Genomic DNA, 17,957 nt, shown 5'->3' on the forward strand with positions numbered 1-17,957 from the left:
ATGCAAATGTTTCCCATTGATGTAGCTGCTTGTGAGCCCCACGGTCTCAACGGTTTGGTGAATGGATAAGGCGGAGTCAGGCGCAGGACACAGGTATGAGTAATAAACAGAATTTACTCAAAATTCAAGCAATGTTCCAACACGGAAAAATACAGATATCCAGAGCACAAAAATAACGAACCCACATGACAACGACAATCACGCACAAAACAGAAAGGGAAGCCAGAGGATTAAATAAGAAACATTGATTATGGAATGGAAACCAGGTGTGTATAATGAAGACAAAACGAAACGAAAATGAAACATGGATCGGTGGCGACTAGAAAGCCGGTGACGTCGACCGCCGAACGCCGCCAGAACAAGGAGAGGGACCAACTTCGGCGGAAGTCGTGACACAAGATCCAAACGAGATCATCATCTGCAGAAGGTTCTATTTCAAGATCCAATGTCTTTCTCTGTATATAACTGACCTCTGACTGTCTTTCTCTGTATATAACTGACCTCTGACTGTCTTTCTCTGTATATAACTGACCTCTGACTGTCTTTCTCTGTATATAACTGACCTCTGACTGTCTTTCCCTGTATATAACTGACCTCTGACTGTCTTTCTCTGTATATAACTGACCTCTGACTGTCTTTCTCTGTATATAACTGACCTCTGACTGTCTTTCTCTGTATATAACTGACCTCTGACAATGTCTTTCTCTGTATATAACTGACCTCTGACTGTCTTTCTCTGTATATAACTGACCTCTGACTGTCTTTCTCTGTATATAACTGACCTCTGACAATGTCTTTCTCTGTATATAACTGACCTGACAATGTCTTTCTCTGTATATAACTGACCTGACAATGTCTTTCTCTGTATATAACTGACCTGACAATGTCTTTCTCTGCATGTGCATACTAGTAGGACAATGTTGTATCTTGTACTGAGTGTAGGCTGAGATTACTTCACTGGCTGGGGTGAATCCAGTCCTCACTGGCTGGGGTGAATCCAGTCCTCACTGGCTGGGGTGAATCCAGTCCTCACTGACTGGGGTGAATCCAGTCCTCACTGACTGGGGTGAATCCAGTCCTCACTGGCTGGGGTAAATCCAGTTCTCACTGACTGGGGTGAATCCAGTCCTCACTGACTGGGGTGAATCCAGTCTTCACTGGCTGAGGTGAATCCAGTCTTCACTGGCTGGGGTGAATCCAGTCCTCACTGGCTGGGGTGAATCCAGTCCTCACTGACTGGGGTGAATCCAGTCCTCACCGGCTGGGGTGAATCCAGTCCTCACTGGCTGGGGTGAATCCAGTCTTCACTGGCTGGGATGAATCCAGTCCTCACTGGCTGGGGTGAATCCAGTCCTCACTGGCTGGGGTGAATCCAGTCCTCACTGACTGGGGTGAATCCAGTCCTCACTGACTGGGGTGAATCCAGTCCTCACTGACTGGGGTGAATCCAGTCCTCACTGGCTGGGATGAATCCAGTCCTCACTGGCTGGGGTGAATCCAGTCCTCACTGGCTGGGGTGAATCCAGTCCTCACTGGCTGGGGTGAATCCAGTCCTCACTGACTGGTGTGAATCCAGTCCTCACTGACTGGGGTGAATCCAGTCCTCACTGGCTGGGATGAATCCAGTCCTCACTGGCTGGTGTGAATCCAGTCCTCACTGGCTGGGGTGAATCCAGTCCTCACTGGCTGGGGTGAATCCAGTCCTCACTGACTGGTGTGAATCCAGGCAACATGGGCTTCCTCACTTAATTTCTGACTTCTTTGCGGAAATCCACCCACTGTTTCCATGGCAACCTGTCACCAATGACAGCTCGGAGGGAGCGGGGTAGGAGGAGCAAGAGGACGAGAGGACGAGAGGACGAGAGGATCCTGATATGCTCTCTATCTCCTCTCTCATCCCATCAGTTCATCCCACCACCCCCCTCTTCAGAGGATCAATTGAGTCAGCCTCTCTTATTCTCAATAGACATCTACAGCTCAGGTCTGTGTAGACATGTTATAACATCTACAGCTCAGGTCTGTGTAGACATGTTATAACATCTACAGCTCAGGTCTGTGTAGACATGTTATAATATCTACAGCTCAGGTCTGTGTAGACATGTTATAACATCTACAGCTCAGGTCTGTGTAGACATGTTATAACATCTACAGCTCAGGTCTGTGTAGACATGTTATAACATCTACAGCTCAGGTCTGTGTAGACATGTTATAATATCTACAGCTCAGGTCTGTGTAGACATGTTATAACATGTACAGCTCAGGTCTGTGTAGACATGTTATAACATCTATAGCTCAGGTCTGTGTAGACATGTTATAACATGTACAGCTCAGGTCTGTGTAGACATGTTATAACATCTACAGCTCAAGTCTGTGTAGACATGTTATAACATCTATAGCTCAGGTCTGTGTAGACATGTTATAACATCTACAGCTCAGGTCTGTGTAGACATGTTATAACATGTACAGCTCAGGTCTGTGTAGACATGTTATAACATCTATAGCTCAGGTCTGTGTAGACATGTTATAACATCTACAGCTCAGGTCTGTGTAGACATGTTATAACATGTACAGCTCAGGTCTGTGTAGACATGATATAACATCTATAGCTCAGGTCTGTGTAGACATGTTATAACATCTACAGCTCAGGTCTGTGTAGACATGATATAACATCTATAGCTCAGGTCTGTGTAGACATGTTATAACATCTATAGCTCAGGTCTGTGTAGACATGTTATAACATCTACAGCTCAGGTCTGTGTAGACATGTTATAACATGTACAGCTCAGGTCTGTGTAGACATGTTATAACATCTATAGCTCAGGTCTGTGTAGACATGTTATAACATCTACAGCTCAGGTCTGTGTAGACATGTTATAACATGTACAGCTCAGGTCTGTGTAGACATGATATAACATCTATAGCTCAGGTCTGTGTAGACATGTTATAACATCTACAGCTCAGGTCTGTGTAGACATGATATAACATCTATAGCTCAGGTCTGTGTAGACATGTTATAACATCTACAGCTCAGGTCTGTGTAGACATGTTATAACATATTCTTAAAAATGACAATACATAGGAATTAATTTCTAGATCCTTATTTTTGTAAGGAGATAGGAAGTTTTGTTCATTTCAAATTACATTTTTATTTTAATGTTTTATTTTAGAAGGAGAGCCATGCACACAATCATACGAATTCACAATATTTAAAATTCAAACGCAATAAAAACATACAATATTTACAAGCAATTTAAGAAAAAGTAACTTATAGTACAAAACACAATCATGAAAAACAAGCACATTATTTTTGTTCTGGAGATCATTCCACAAGTAAGGTGCAAATAAACTAAATGCAGATCTAGCTATCTCTAGGTGCCCTTCTCTGTGTGTCACACCCTGATCTGTTTCACCTGTCTTTCTGATTGTCTCCACCCCCCTCCAGGTGTCGCCCGTCTTCCCCATTATCCCCTGTGTATTTATACCTGTGTTCTCTGTTTGTCTGTTGCCAGTTTGTCAGATGACGCAATCTCAATCGCAATCCACACTGCCCTTTCTGACCTGGACAAAAGGAACACTATGTGAGAATGCTGTTCATTGACTACAGCTCAGCGTTCAACACCATAGTGCCCACAAAGCACATCACTAAGCTGAGGACTCTGGGACTAAACACTTCCCTCTGCAACTTGATCCTGGACTTCCTGACGGGCCGCCCCCAGGTGGTAAGAGTAGGCAACAACACGTCTGCCACGCTGATCCTTAACACGGGGGCCCCTCAAGGGTGTGTACTTAGTCCCCTCTTGAATTTCCTGTTCACCCACAACTGCGTGGTCAAACACGACTCCAACACAATCATTAAGTTTGCTGACGAAACAACAGTGGTAGGCCTGATCACCGACAATGATGAGACGGCCTATAGGGAAGAGGTTAGAGAACTAGCAGTGTGGTGCCAGGACAACAACCTCTCCCTCAATGTGAGCAAGACAAAGGAGCTGATCGTGGACTACAGGAAAAGGTGGGCAGAACAAGTCCCCATTAACCTCGACGGGGCTGTAGTGGAGCGGGTCGAGAGTTTCAAGTTCCTTGGTGTCCACATCACCAACAACTACCATAGTCCATACACACCAAGACAGTTGTGAACAGGGCACAACAACACATTTTCCCCCTCAGGAGACTGAAAAGATTTGGCATGGGTCCCCAGATCCTCAAAAGGTTCTACAGCTGCACCATCGAGAGCATCCTGACTGGTTGCATCACCGCCTGGTATGGCAACTGCTCGGCATCTGACCGTAAGGAGCTACAGAGGGTAGCGCATACGGCCCAGTACATCCCTGAGGCCAAGCTTCCTGCAATCCAGGACCTCTATACCAGGTGGTGTCAGAGGAAAGCCCGAAGAATTGTCAGAGACTCCAGGCACCCAAGTTATAGTCTAGGACCAAAAGGCTCCTCAACAGCTTCTACCCCCAAGCCATAAGACTGCTGACCAATTCATAAAATCGCCACAGGACTATTTACATTGACCCCCCCCACCCGCTCCCTTTTGTACACTGCTGCTACTGGCTGTTTGTTTGTTTGTTACCTATGCATAGTCACTTCGCCCTCACCTACATGTACAGATTACCTCAACTAGCCTGTACCCCCGCACACTGACTCGGTACCAGTACCCCCTGTATATAGCCTCCACACTAACTCGGTACCGGTGCCCCCTGTATACAGCCTCCACACTGACTCGGTACCGGTGCCCCCTGTATATAGCCTCCACACTGACTCGGTACTGGTGCCCCCTGTTTATAGTCTCCACATTGACTCTGTACCGGTACCCCCTGTATATAGCCTCCACACTGACTCGGTACCGGTGCCCCCTGTATATAGCATCCACACTGACTCTGTACCGGTACCCCCTGTATATAGCCTCCACACTGACTCGGTACCGGTACCCCCTGTATATAGCCTCCACACTGACTCGGTACCGGTACCCCCTGTATATAGCCTCCACAATGACTCAGTACCGGTAAGCCCTGTACATAGCCTCCACACTGACTCGGTACCGGTACCCCCTGTTTATAGTCTCCACATTGACTCTGTACCGGTACCCCCGTATATAGCCTCCACACTAACTCGGTACCGGTACCCCCTGTATATAGCCTCCACATTGACTCGGTACCGGTACCCCCTGTATATAGCCTCCACATTGACTCGGTACCGGTACCCCCTGTACATAGCCTCCACACTGACTCGGTACCGGTACCCCCTGTATATAGCCTCCACACTGACTCGGTACCGGTGCCCCCTGTATATAGCCTCCACACTGACTCGGTACCGGTACCACCTGTATAAAGCCTCCACACTGACTCGGTACCAGTACCCCTCTGTATATAGCCTCCAGATTGACTCGGTAACGGTACCCCCTATATATAGCCTCCACACTGACTCGGTACCGGTACTCCCTGTATATAGCCTCCACACTGACTCGGTACCGGTACCCCCTGTATATAGCCTCCACACTGACTCGGTACCGGTACCCCCTGTATATAGCCTCCACACTGACTCGGTACCGGTGCCCCCTGTATATAGCCTCCACACTGACTCGGTACCGGTACCACCTGTATATAGCCTCCAGATTGACTCAGTACCGGTACCCCCTGTATATAGCCTCCAGATTGACTCGGTACTGGTACCCCCTGTATATAGCCTCCACACTGACTCGGTACCGGTACCCCCTGTATATAGCCTCCACACTGACTCGGTACCCCCTGTATATAGCCTCCAAACTGACTCGGTACCGGTACACACTGACTCGGTACCGGTGCCCCCTGTATATAGCCTCCACACTGACTCGGTACCGGTACCCCCTGTATATAGCCTCCACACTGACTCGGTACCGGTACCCCCTGTATATAGCCTCCACACTGACTCGGTACCGTAATACCCTGTATATAGCCTCCACACTGACTCGGTACCGTAATACCCTGTATATAGCCTCCACACTGACTCGGTACCGTAAAACCTGTATAAAGCCTTGTTATTCTTATTCTTATTCTTTTACTTTTTGTTGTTACTTTTTATTTTAGTCTACTCAGTAAATATTTTCTTCTTATTGAACTGCACTGTTGGTTAATTAAGGGCTTGTAAGAAGCATTTCACGGTAAAGTCTACACTTGTTGTATTCTGCGCATGCGACAAATAAAGTTTGATTTGATTTGTTTGTCAAGTCAACCAGCGTTTTGTCTCAGCTCCTGCTTTTTCCAGTCTCTCTTTTCTCGCCCTACCGGTTTTGACCCTTACCTGTTTGACCCTCCGAGCCCGCCTGCCTGACCACTCTGCCTGCCCCTGACCCTGAGCCTTCCTGCCCTACCTCTGGTTTACTGACCCCTGCCTGCCTTGACCTGTCTATTGACTGCCCCTGTTGGGATATTAAACTATTGTTTATTTGACGTGGTCTGTTTCTGGGTCTTACCTTCATACCTGATACTGTGAGTCATTGGAAAACCTCCCTGGTCTTTGTGGTTGAATCTGTGTTTGAAATGTACTGCTTGACTGAGGGACATTACAGATAATTGAATGTGTTGGGGTACAGAGTTGAGGTAGTCATTCAAAAACACACAGCTTATTATGTGATCTGTTAAGCACATTTTTTACTCTGGAACTTATTTAGGTTTGCCATAACAAATGTGTTGAATACATTGACACATCTTTTTTTTTACCTGACAATTAATTTTTCAGCTTTTTCCATTTATAATGAATTTGTAAATTTTCAAAAAACATAATTCCACTTTTTCAATTTACAATGTCATTAACACCGAAGAAGCACAGGGGCAGTCTTCCAGACCCTGGGGAAGGCACCCCAGATAATTGTCAGGTTAAAATATGTGTCAGTGGTTCCACAATTAGGAGAGCAGAAAGCTGCAGCAAGAAAGGATCAAGCCAATCAGTCCCAGTGGACTTTTTTCTACATCAATCTTAAGCAGGGCATCTAGCACATCACAAGTAGAAAGTTGTTGAAGTGAAAACAAAGACTCACTTGAAATGGACTGATCTGTAGTGCTGAGCGATTAACCAACATTTAGTTTTTTTCCCCCCGGTTACACCTTGTGTATTCTACTATTCTAACTTGCAACAGTAAGTTGAGACCCCAACTGAGTAAAAAAAAAAAACGTAATAATTAACAACAATTACTCATCCATGCTCGAGAAATCAAGTCAGGAACTATGTGGGATACCGGGGCTGAAGGGAGTTGTAGTTTTCATTAAGCAAATATTCAACCTAGTTCAGCGCAGAAACGTGGTAAATAACTACAAGAAGGAATGTGTGGTAGTGGTGGAGAAAGTTGTGTGTGTTGTGGGGATGATCATGGGGCTGTAGATGGGAGGTGTCTAATGAGAGAAAGGCAGGTTGAGGTTGCCGGGGTTAGTACAGAAAGTGTTGTATGCCGAAGCAGTGAAGAGAGTAGTAGAGGATGATGGGTACAGGGTGAGGGATCCTGAGAGGATTCCTGTGAGTAGGCAGAGACCAAGAGAGAGTGATGGGAAGAATATGTGCTTCAGTAAGGTGGACTTTGTAGCATTTGTTGTCAATTGTACTGTACAAATGTATCGAAAGTCACAGAAAATAGAGGTTGTGGTGGCAGCGACAGAGAAGTACTTGGAATTGCGAGGCTTTACTGCAGAACAGCTTCAGGTGGTGTTGAGTGGTAGTGATATGTCCTCTCAGAATGTTGATCTAGAGTAGGATTAGGTAGGGTTAAATAGTGGACTGGGTGGAGGTTTATAGAGGGCTATTAGGTGGTAGGGTTAAATAGTGGACTGGGTGGAGGTTTATAGAGGGCTATTAGGTGGTAGGGTTAATTAGTGGACTGGGTGGAGGTTTATAGAGGGCTCATTGGTGGTAGGGTTAAATAGTGGACTGGGTGGAGGTTTATAGAGGGCTATTAGGTGGTAGGGTTAAATAATGGACTGGGTGGAGGTTTATAGAAGGCTATTAGGTGGTAGGGTTAAATAGTGGACTGGGTGGAGGTTTATAGAGGGCTATTAGGTGGTAGGGTTAAATAGTGGACTGGGTGGAGGTTTATAGAGGGCTATTAGGTGGTAGGGTTAAATAGTGGACTGGGTGGAGGTTTATAGAGGGCTATTAGGTGGTAGGGTTAAATAGTGGACTGGGTGGAGGGTTTATAGAGGGCTATTAGGTGGTAGGGTTAAATAGTGGACTGGGTGGAGGTTTATAGAGGGCTAATATGTGGTAGGGTTAAATAGTGGACTGGGTGGAGGGTTTATAGAGGGCTATTAGGTGGTAGGATTAAATAGTGGACTGGGTGGAGGTTTATAGAGGGCTATTAGGTGGTAGGGTTAAATAGTGGACTGGGTGGAGGTTTATAGAGGGCTATTAGGTGGTAGGGTTAAATAGTGGACTGGGTGGAGGGTTTATAGAGGGCTATTAGGTGGTAGGGTTAAATAGTGGACTGGGTGGAGGTTTATAGAGGGCTATTAGGTGGTAGGGTTAAATAGTGGACTGGGTGGAGGTTTATAGAGGGCTATTAGGTGGTAGGGTTAAATAGTGGACTGGGTGGAGGTTTATAGAGGGCTATTAGGTGGTAGGGTTAAATAGTGGACTGGGTGGAGGGTTTATAGAGGGCTATTAGGTGGTAGGGTTAAATAATGGACTGGGTGGAGGTTTATAGAGGGCTATTAGGTGGTAGGGTTAAATAGTGGACTGGGTGGAGGGTTTATAGAGGGCTATTAGGTGGTAGGGTTAAATAGTGGACTGGGTGGAGGTTTATAGAGGGCTAATATGTGGTAAATGTAAGTAGGGAAAGGAAGAAGATTTTCTCAGCTCAGACACAGATCTCTGGACAGGTACACCTGCTATCTTAGATTAGATACACATACACAAACCGCATGAGAGAGGAATGTGCACATCACAACGACAAGAGGGACAGAGACAGTTCGTGAAAGTATACCTTATCTACTTTGAAGAACTAGTAAAATGATTTCGTCAGACAGCTCTGCAGCATGTTTAGGCAGGCTAGTGTCATGACTCTCCTGGTCGAGGATCCAAGGCCTCAGATCAGCTTGGCAAATGGCTGACAGATAGCCAGACCTGTGCTGGTTTTATGACACCTCACTCCAATCGTAAATATTATGCAACAGAGAACCCTTTCTTCCTCTCAAGTACCAACCAAAGGAATGCCTTTGTGCTCCAGGAAACTTTTGCCTCCAAAACTATAACGTCCAAAAAAGTTAATATTGGAACAATATTTCTAAGATAGGAATGGTCACTGGGGATCAAAAGATGAATCATGTCATATTGCTTTTAATTTTGTGATATTAGAATCTGTATGAACAAATACCGTAACTTCGGCTGTTAAGTTTCCATCCAATACAAGGTTAATACAATATGAAGAACGATGAAATAATCTTTGTTAAAATAGGAATTTAATTGTTGTTTTCTAATGACATCATAGTTTTCATGTCCCTTGCACATTAACTAAGTGCGATGGAACCGCCCTTTTTAACCAGAGTGCTTAAAAGGACTTGCTAAGAATTAACATGCAGACCAGTAGACGTGAAGCCGTGGCTACACGTCGAAATGGTTGGAAACTCTGAAACTCAACACGAGGTGAAGAAAAACTCACTAGACCAAAACATTGACAGTCTGCAGCTGTGCATGTAAAGGGATCTAGAACTTTGACTAAAGGCACAAGGTGGGAAAGAAGGAATTCCCATCTCAGACAATGACCCCAGTATCTGTTCTATTTGAACACTCCACAACAAAACCAAAACTAAGAAGGACATTGTGACCTCTGGTGGACAACTAGAGCCTTACACCCATCGAGCCATTCCCCAGAGAAGGATCGATTGGTTTCAACAGAGACACGACAGATAAAGACATCTACATGTAAATACATTGCATTTCTTTCCCCACCCCCTTCTCCATCTTTATCTCTGTGTAATAAGCCGTCAGTCCACTAGGGACTTTTGTCTCATGTAAGTGTGTAATTATTTAGTTAGTTAGTAAATAATTAAATCAATTTGTGTAGAACTGAATGACCAGAAAAAGGCTGGGATTCTTGCGGATTCAAGAGGTCTGTGATGTTCATAATGAGACTGATATGCGGTAATGATTAATAAGAGAAAGGGAAAGACCTAGTCAGTTGTACAACTGAAATGTGTCTTCCGCATTTAACCCAACCCCTCTGAATCAAAGAGGTGCGGGGGGCTGCCTTAATCAACATTCACGTCTTCGGCGCCCAGGGAACAGTGAGTAACTCTTCTTGAGTAACTGCCTTGCTCAGGGGCAGAAAGACAGATTTTTACCTTGTCAGCTCGGGGATTCGATCCAGCAACGTTTTGGTTTCTGGCCCAACGCTCTAACAAGTAGACTACCTGCCATGACTTATCAATATATAACTTATAAACATATCTTCTTGAGTTTAATTTGAGAGATGGTAACTCGTTAAACAACTTATTCCGTGGTGCCCCAAATACCTAATGAGTTAATTGTTACATTATTCATTTAATTGGGTAACAATTAAACATAGTTAGTGGATTGAAAAGTCATGTCACAACAACAAGATTAATAGAAATACTAAAGACTGTACAGTATGGAGCACAAAGATAACGTTAGATGGTATGTCTGGCTGACTGGCTGGCTGGCTGGCTGGCTGGCTGGCTGGCTGGCTGGCTGGCTGCTACCGCCTGAACAGAGATGAGATGATAACTTTAAGGAATGAAAATCAATAAAGTCATCAAATAAAAACGAAGTAATATATACAACAAAAATATTATATTATTTCATAGTAATTTCCTATTTTTCTATTGATGTCTACATAATGTGGACCTGAGAGGGACAATGGAATATTTTCAATGTTTTGACAATTGAATGTTCACTATTTTGGGGTTTGGAAATTCCATTAAAAAGCTCTAAAATCATTGTAATGTAATTATTTCATAATGTATTTAATGTTCAACCGTTTTATCGAAATCCAAAACTGTGATATTTGTTTTAATAATTTAAACAAAACCGAAAACCAAAAAGTATGAATTGCTCAGCACTACTGAACAGGTTCAATTAAACTACAATTTATTTCAAATAAAAGCCCTGGAGATATAAAATATTGTTTTAAAGCATCACTTATCTAATTTTTCTCAGTAATGATGCCAGAGTCTGACACAACTTTCTTAGGCAGAAGAGGACTGGCCACCCTTCAGAGCCGAGTTCCTCTCTAGATTTCTTCCTACAGTGGCTTGCGTAAGTATTCACCCCCTTGGCATTTTTTCTATTTTGTTGCCTTACAGCCTGGAATTCAAAGGGATTTTTGGGGGGTTTGTATCATTTGATTTACACAACATGCCTCCCACTTTGAAGATGCAAAATAGTTTTTCTTGTGAAACAAACAAGAAATAAGACTAAACAAAACTTGAGTGTGCATAACTATTCACCCCCCTGAAGTCAATACTTTGTAGAGCCATCTTTTGCAGCAGTTCCAGCTGCAAGTCTCTTGGGGTATGTCTCTATAAGCTTGGCACATCTAGCCACTGGGATTTTTGTCCATTCTTCAAGGCAAAGCTGCCCCAGCTCCTTCAAGATGGATGGGTTTATATAACCCAACCCTGATCTGTACTTCTCCACAATGTTGTCCCTGATATCATGTGACCGATCATGTGACACTTAGATTACACACAGGTGGACTTTATTTAACTAATTATGTGACTTCTGAAGGTAATTGGTTGCACCAGATCTTATTTAGGGGCTTCATAGTGTAACAGTACAGCTTCCCTCCCTCTCCTCGCCCCTACCTGGGCTCGAACCAGGGACCCTCTGCACACATCGACAACAGCCACCCTCGAAGCACCGTTACCCATCGCTCTACAAAAGCCGTGGCCCTTGCAGAGCAAGGGGAACAACTACTTCAAGGTCTCAGAGCGAGTGACGTCACCGATTGAAACGCTATTAGCACACACCCCGCCAACCACCTAGCCATTTCACATCGGTTACATAGCAAAGGGGGTGAATACATATGCACGCACCACTTTTCCGTTTTTATTTTTTGAAACAAGTAATTTTTTTCATTTCACTTCACAAATGTTGACTATTTTGTGTATGTCCATTACATGAAATCCAAATAAAAATCTATTTAAATGACAGGTTGTAATGCAACCAAATAGGAAAAGTGCCAAGGGGGATGAATACTTTTGCAAGGCACAGTAGGTTCAAGCCTTTCTAGGGAGTTTTCCCTGGCCACCATGCTTCTTACATCTGCATTGCTGTTGCTCTATTGTTTTAGGATCGTTTTCTGTATAAGCACTTTGTGACAACAGCTGATGTAAAAAAATATATATATATCAATCAATTTGATTGACTGATTGAATTTGAATGCTTCAGTTCATTTACTGTCTTTGAAAATGTTGACGGATCACCAGCAGTCTGCGATAGTCCCTCTGAGATAGTCCCACTAAGCACAAACCAGATGGGATGGCGTATCGCTGCAGAATGCTGTGGGAGCCATGCTGGTTAAGTGTGCCTTGAATTCTAAATAAATCACTGACAGTGTCACCAGCAAGGCACCATCACACCTCCTCCTACTCCATGCTTCACAGTGGGAACCACACATGCAGAGATCATCCATTCACCTACTCTGCGTCTCACAAAGATACAGCGGTTGGAACCAAAAATCTCAAATTTGGACTCATCAGACCAAAGGACAGATTTCCACCGGTCTAACGCCCATTGCTTGTGTTTCTTGGACCAAGCAAGTCTCTTCTTCTTATTGGTGTCTTTTAGTAGTGGTTTAGTAGTAATTTTCTGCACTGACTGACCTTCATGTCTTAATGTAATGATGGACTGTCATTTCTCGTTGCTTATTTGGGCTCTTGTTGCCATAATATGGACTTGGTCTTTTACCAAATAGGGCTATCATCTGTATACCACCCCATACCTTGTCACAACACAACTGATTGGCTTAAACGCATTAAGAAATTCCACAAATGAACTTTTATCAAGGCACACCTGTTAATTGACATGCATTCCAGGTGAATACCTCATGAAGCTGGTTGAGAAAATGCCAAGAGTGTGCAAAACTGTGGCTGCTTTGAAGAATCTCAAGTGTAAAATATATTTTGAATTGTTTAACACTTTGTTGGTTACTACATGATTCCAAATGTGTTATTTCATAGTTTGGATGTCTTCACTGTTATTCTACAACGTACAGTCGGTGTGTCCAAACTTGTGATTGGTCATGTAGGAAGATACCTGTCATCATGTTTACGGCATGCCGATGTGCTCTCTCATAAATCTGAGCTGCCTCTGATATAATTCCACTGGTGGGCGCTCATTCCAAAGAAAAAGTTCCTCTGCCCCCCCAAAACTAAATTATTTTTAGTATTCCCTCAAATAGAGGCATCCGGATTGCTGCAAAAATATTTTTCAATAGTGAGCATTAAGCTCTTCTGAGCATATGCAAATGAGAGTTGAAGAATTTAGGCCGATATTATTTACATTTCAGAGGAGCAATAGCAAATGTACTGTGAGTTTAGACTACATTTCCCATCGATCCACAAAACATAGATTTTATTTTTTCTTTGCGTTCCAGCGTGTGGTGACGTGCATGACAGTTCAGATGCGTATTTTACACGTGCATTCATGCAACAACAAGCAAAATAAAGAAGAATTGATAGTTAGATGGATATTCTATGCCCCAATTACTCGGTAGCTTTGAGTTTTAATAAGAGCTAGTTAATAGCTTTTAAAAAAATAAAAAAAATAATTGGAGGTCTGCGGAAACATTTATAATAGAAAAGTAATATTGCGTAGCTACTTTCTTTGTAAGCGAGCCTAGATTGCAGGCTCGACTTTTTTTGTTGTTGGTAGAAATTGATTGCAAAGTGTCTTTCAGTGCTAAACCACACTTGGTTTGCTGGCGTGAGTTTACCAGCATCTCTGTCTGTTTGTTGTCGAGACAAGAGGAGTGCCAACGCCTTTTTTTGTCTTTCTGCCTGGGCGAAAATTATCTTGAAAGCACCGAACGTTTTGTATTCCCTCCCCAACAATTTATGAACGGTAGCTGCCATTCAAACCAGATCTTGAAGAAACCTCAAGTAAGTGGCAGAAAATGGGTTGCACGATCAGCCAAGAGGACAAAGCAGCGATGGAAAGGAGTAAAATGATTGATCGGAACCTACGAGAAGACAGAGACAAAGCGTCCAGGGAAGTTAAACTTCTGCTACTTGGTAAGTCATAGCTTTTGTTACATTGTTGGAAAAACTTGTATTTCTCCTACTTAAAAGGAGTGACAATATAGCACCAGAATCTACAGGGAGAAAATGCTTTGTTTGTTCTTTCACAAAACAGTGTTGGAATTGTAACTAGACATCACTTGTTGCTACGTTGGTTAATTTGAGCTTTCTTTGCTTGCTTTCGTGTGATCTGATCTCTGATTACTTCTTGCAACATTATTTACTTTAGGTGACATCTGAATTAGATGTAGCTGAGGATCTTTCTCCACTTGTTCGATAAACTCTTATGTAGCCCTATATTCACTTGTTTTCTATTGATTAGACTCTAGTCTTTATTGGCATTGCTAATCCTAAAACTAACACACACTGTTAAATACAGATGTTGTATAATGACCATTGCCTAAGCTTAGACATGCTGCTGTGTTTGTATCAATTGTAAATAACGCTCTTGGCAGTTTCCTTTGGAACGCCGTGTGGGTCTTTGCGTGTCAAAAAAAGCTACTTAAAAAAAAAAAGTATTTGACCCGTTAAATAAACTTTTAATTTGACACGTCAAAGAACACAATTATATTATAGAATGTTGTGTGTGCTGAATTTGAATGTACAAGCCAAGCGCCACCACTACGACCAATTGCACTGTCAAAGTTGTACAACAAAAAGTGCAAACACCGGCCATGATATGTTTACAATACTGCGTTGGTAATAAGGTATTATTTGTTCGACCGAATGGGAAAACGTCTATGTGAGGATTTGAAATAAGAGCAGGATCAAAAATGTTTGCAAATATCGTTGATACAGATGTTATTAGAAATATCTGGGGTAGCTAGCTAGCTTTAGCGTGGTACCGTCCTAGCACCAATGCAAGCAGCCTGAAAACAAATACCAGTATTAACTGCAGGCATGTTCAATATTCTTAGCAAATATTTAGGAATACATGTGAGTAAGTATTAGCTAAGTAGCCACCTGTTGTTCTCATATGAAAATCGAACTTCAGTTCATGAAAATATCTAGCTAGCCACCTACTAAACCCTGTTGCCCAAAGCTAACGTTATAAGCATCCAGCTAGCTTCAGTGACGCTTGACCGGACCGGGTTATGTGTTGTGAAGGCAGCCACAATAGTGGAATTTGCTGTTCGCCTTCAAAATAGAGGTCCTTATTTGAAAGTGACGCAAATGGTTACTATTGGTGGAATCAAATCAGATGTTATTTGTCACATGCGCCGAATACAAACGGGGTAGACCTTACCGTGAAATGCTTACTTACAAGCCCTTAACCAACAATGCAGTTCAAGAAACAGAGTAAAAAAATAAAAAAGTTTTACTAAATAAACGAAAGTAAAAAGTAACAATAAAATAACAATACAGAGGCTTTATACAGGGGGTACCGGTACTGAGTCAATGTGTGGGGGTACAGGTTAGTTGAGGTAATATGTACATGTAGGTAGGGGTGAAGGTACTATGCATAGATAATAAACAGCGAGTAGCAGCAGTGTAAAAACAAAGGGGGGTCAATGTAAATAGTCTGGGTGGACATTTGATTAATTGTTCATCAGTCTTATGGCTTGGGGATAGAAGCTGTTAAGGAGCCTTTTGGACCTAGACTTGGCACTCCGGTACTGCTTGCCATGCGGTAGCAGAGAGAACAGTCTATGACTTGGCTGACTGGAGTCTTTGACAAATTTTTTGGGCCTTCTGACACCGCCTAGTATATAGGTCCTGGATGTCAGTAAGCTTGACCCCAGTGATGTACTAGGCCATACGCACTACCCTCTGTAGCGCCTTACGGTCGGATGCCGAGCAGTTGCCATGCCAGGTGGTTATGCAACCTGTCAGGATGCTCTCGATGGTGCAGCTTTATAACTTTTTTAGGATCTGGGGACCCATGCCAGTCTCCTGAGAGGGAAAAAGTGTTGCCGTGCCCTGTTCACAACTGTCTTGGTGTGTATGGACTATGGTAGTTGTTGGTGATGTGGACAACAAGGAACTTGAAACTCTCGATCCGCTCTCCACTACAGCCCCGTCGATGTTAACGGGGGCCTGTTCGGCCCTCCTTTTCCTGTAGTCCACGATCAGCTCCTTTGTCTTGCTCACTTTGACAGAGAGGTTGTTATCCTGGCACCACGCTGCCAGGTCTCTGACCTCCTTCCTATAGGCCGTCTCATTGTTGTCGGTGATCAGGCCTACCACTCTTGTATCGTTAGCAAACTTAATGATGGTGTTGGAGTTGTGCTTGGCCACGCAGTCGTGGGTAAACAGGGAGTACAGGAGGGGACTAAGCACGCACAGCTGAGCGGCCCCTGTGTTGAGGATCAGCGTGGCAGATGTGTTGTTGCCTACCCTTACCACCTGGGAAAGTGGAGATACCTTGTCAGTTGTACAACTGAATGCCTTCAACTGAAATGTGTCTTCCACATTTAACCCAACCCCTCTGAATCAGAGGCAGAACGACAGATTTTTACCTTGTCAGCTCGGGGATTCGAGCTTCCGGGTTCGCTCCTTGAAAGCGGCAGCTCTACCCTTTAGCTCAGTGCGAATGTTGCCTGTAATCCATGGCTTCTGGTTGAGGTATGTACGTACAGTCACTGTGGGGACGACGTCCTCTATGCACTTATTGATGAAGCCAGTGGCTGATGTGGTGTACTCCTCAATGCCATCGGAGGAATCCCGGAACATATTCCAGTCTGTGCTAGCAAACCAGTCCTGTAGTTTAGCATCTGCTTCATCTGACCACCTTTTTATAGACCGAGTCACTGGCGCTTCCGGCTTTAATTTTTGCTTGTAAGCAGGAATCAGGAGGATAGAGTTATGGTCAGATTTGCCAAATGGAGAGTTTTGTACACGTCTCTGTGTGTGTGGAGTAGAGGTGGTCTAGAATTTTTTCCCCCTCTGGTTGCACATTTAACATGTTGATGGAAATTTGGTAAAACTGATTTAAGTTTCCCTGCATTAAAGTCCTCGGCCACTAGGAGCGCCGCCTCTGGGTGAGCAGTTTCCTGTTTGCTTATGGCGGAGTACAGCTCATTGAGTGTGTTTTTAGTTCCAACCTCGCTCTGTGGTGGTATGTAGACCGCTACGAAAAATACAGATAATCTCTCTGGGTAAATATTGTGGTCTACAGCTTATCATAAGATACTCAACCTAAGGCTAGCAAAACCTTGAGACGTCCTTAGATATTGTGCACCAGCTTTTGTTTACATAAAAGCATAGGCCCCCGCCCCGTGTCTTACCAGAGGCTGCTGTTCTGTCTTGCCGATAGAGTGTATAACCCACCGCCCCGTGTCTTACCAGAGGCTGCTGTTCTGTCTTGCCGATAGAGCTGGCGGGTTATACACTCTATGTTCTTAATGTCGTCGTTCATCCATGACTCGGTGAAGCATAAAATATTACAGTTTTTAATGTCCCGTTGGTTGAAAAATACGTGCTTTCAGTTCGTCCCATTTATTTTCTAGTGATTGAACGTTAGCTAGCAGAACGGAGGGCAATGTCAGATTAGCCACTCATCGCCTGGTCCTCACAAGGCACCCTGATTTCCTGCCTCGAAATCTCAGTTTCCTTTTCCAGCGAATCACGGGCATCGGGGCCTGGTCGGGTGTCAACAGGATATCCCTCGTGTCCGACTCATTGAAGAAAATCTCTTCGTCCAGTTTGAGGTGAGCAATCCCAGTTCTGATGTTTAGAAGCTCTTTTCGGTCATAGGAGATGGTAGCATTAACATTATTTTCAAAACAAGTT

General features: G+C 43.7%; 1 protein-coding gene across 1 annotated transcript in view; it reads left to right on the top strand.

The window, feature by feature from the left end:
* Window positions 1–13,592: 13,592 nt before the first annotated feature.
* The window catches only part of LOC139557868 (guanine nucleotide-binding protein G(i) subunit alpha-3-like), a 79,614-nt gene continuing 75,249 nt past the window's right edge, over window positions 13,593–17,957 (top strand). The window contains exon 1 of the mRNA XM_071373140.1: window positions 13,593–14,219. Within this exon, the coding sequence (XP_071229241.1) occupies window positions 14,102–14,219 (118 nt within the window). The 5' untranslated portion in view covers window positions 13,593–14,101. The remainder of the gene's footprint in view (window positions 14,220–17,957) is intronic.

Source organism: Salvelinus alpinus, chromosome 28 (genome assembly GCF_045679555.1).
Source record: "Salvelinus alpinus chromosome 28, SLU_Salpinus.1, whole genome shotgun sequence".
NCBI classification, from domain to species: domain Eukaryota; kingdom Metazoa; phylum Chordata; class Actinopteri; order Salmoniformes; family Salmonidae; genus Salvelinus; species Salvelinus alpinus.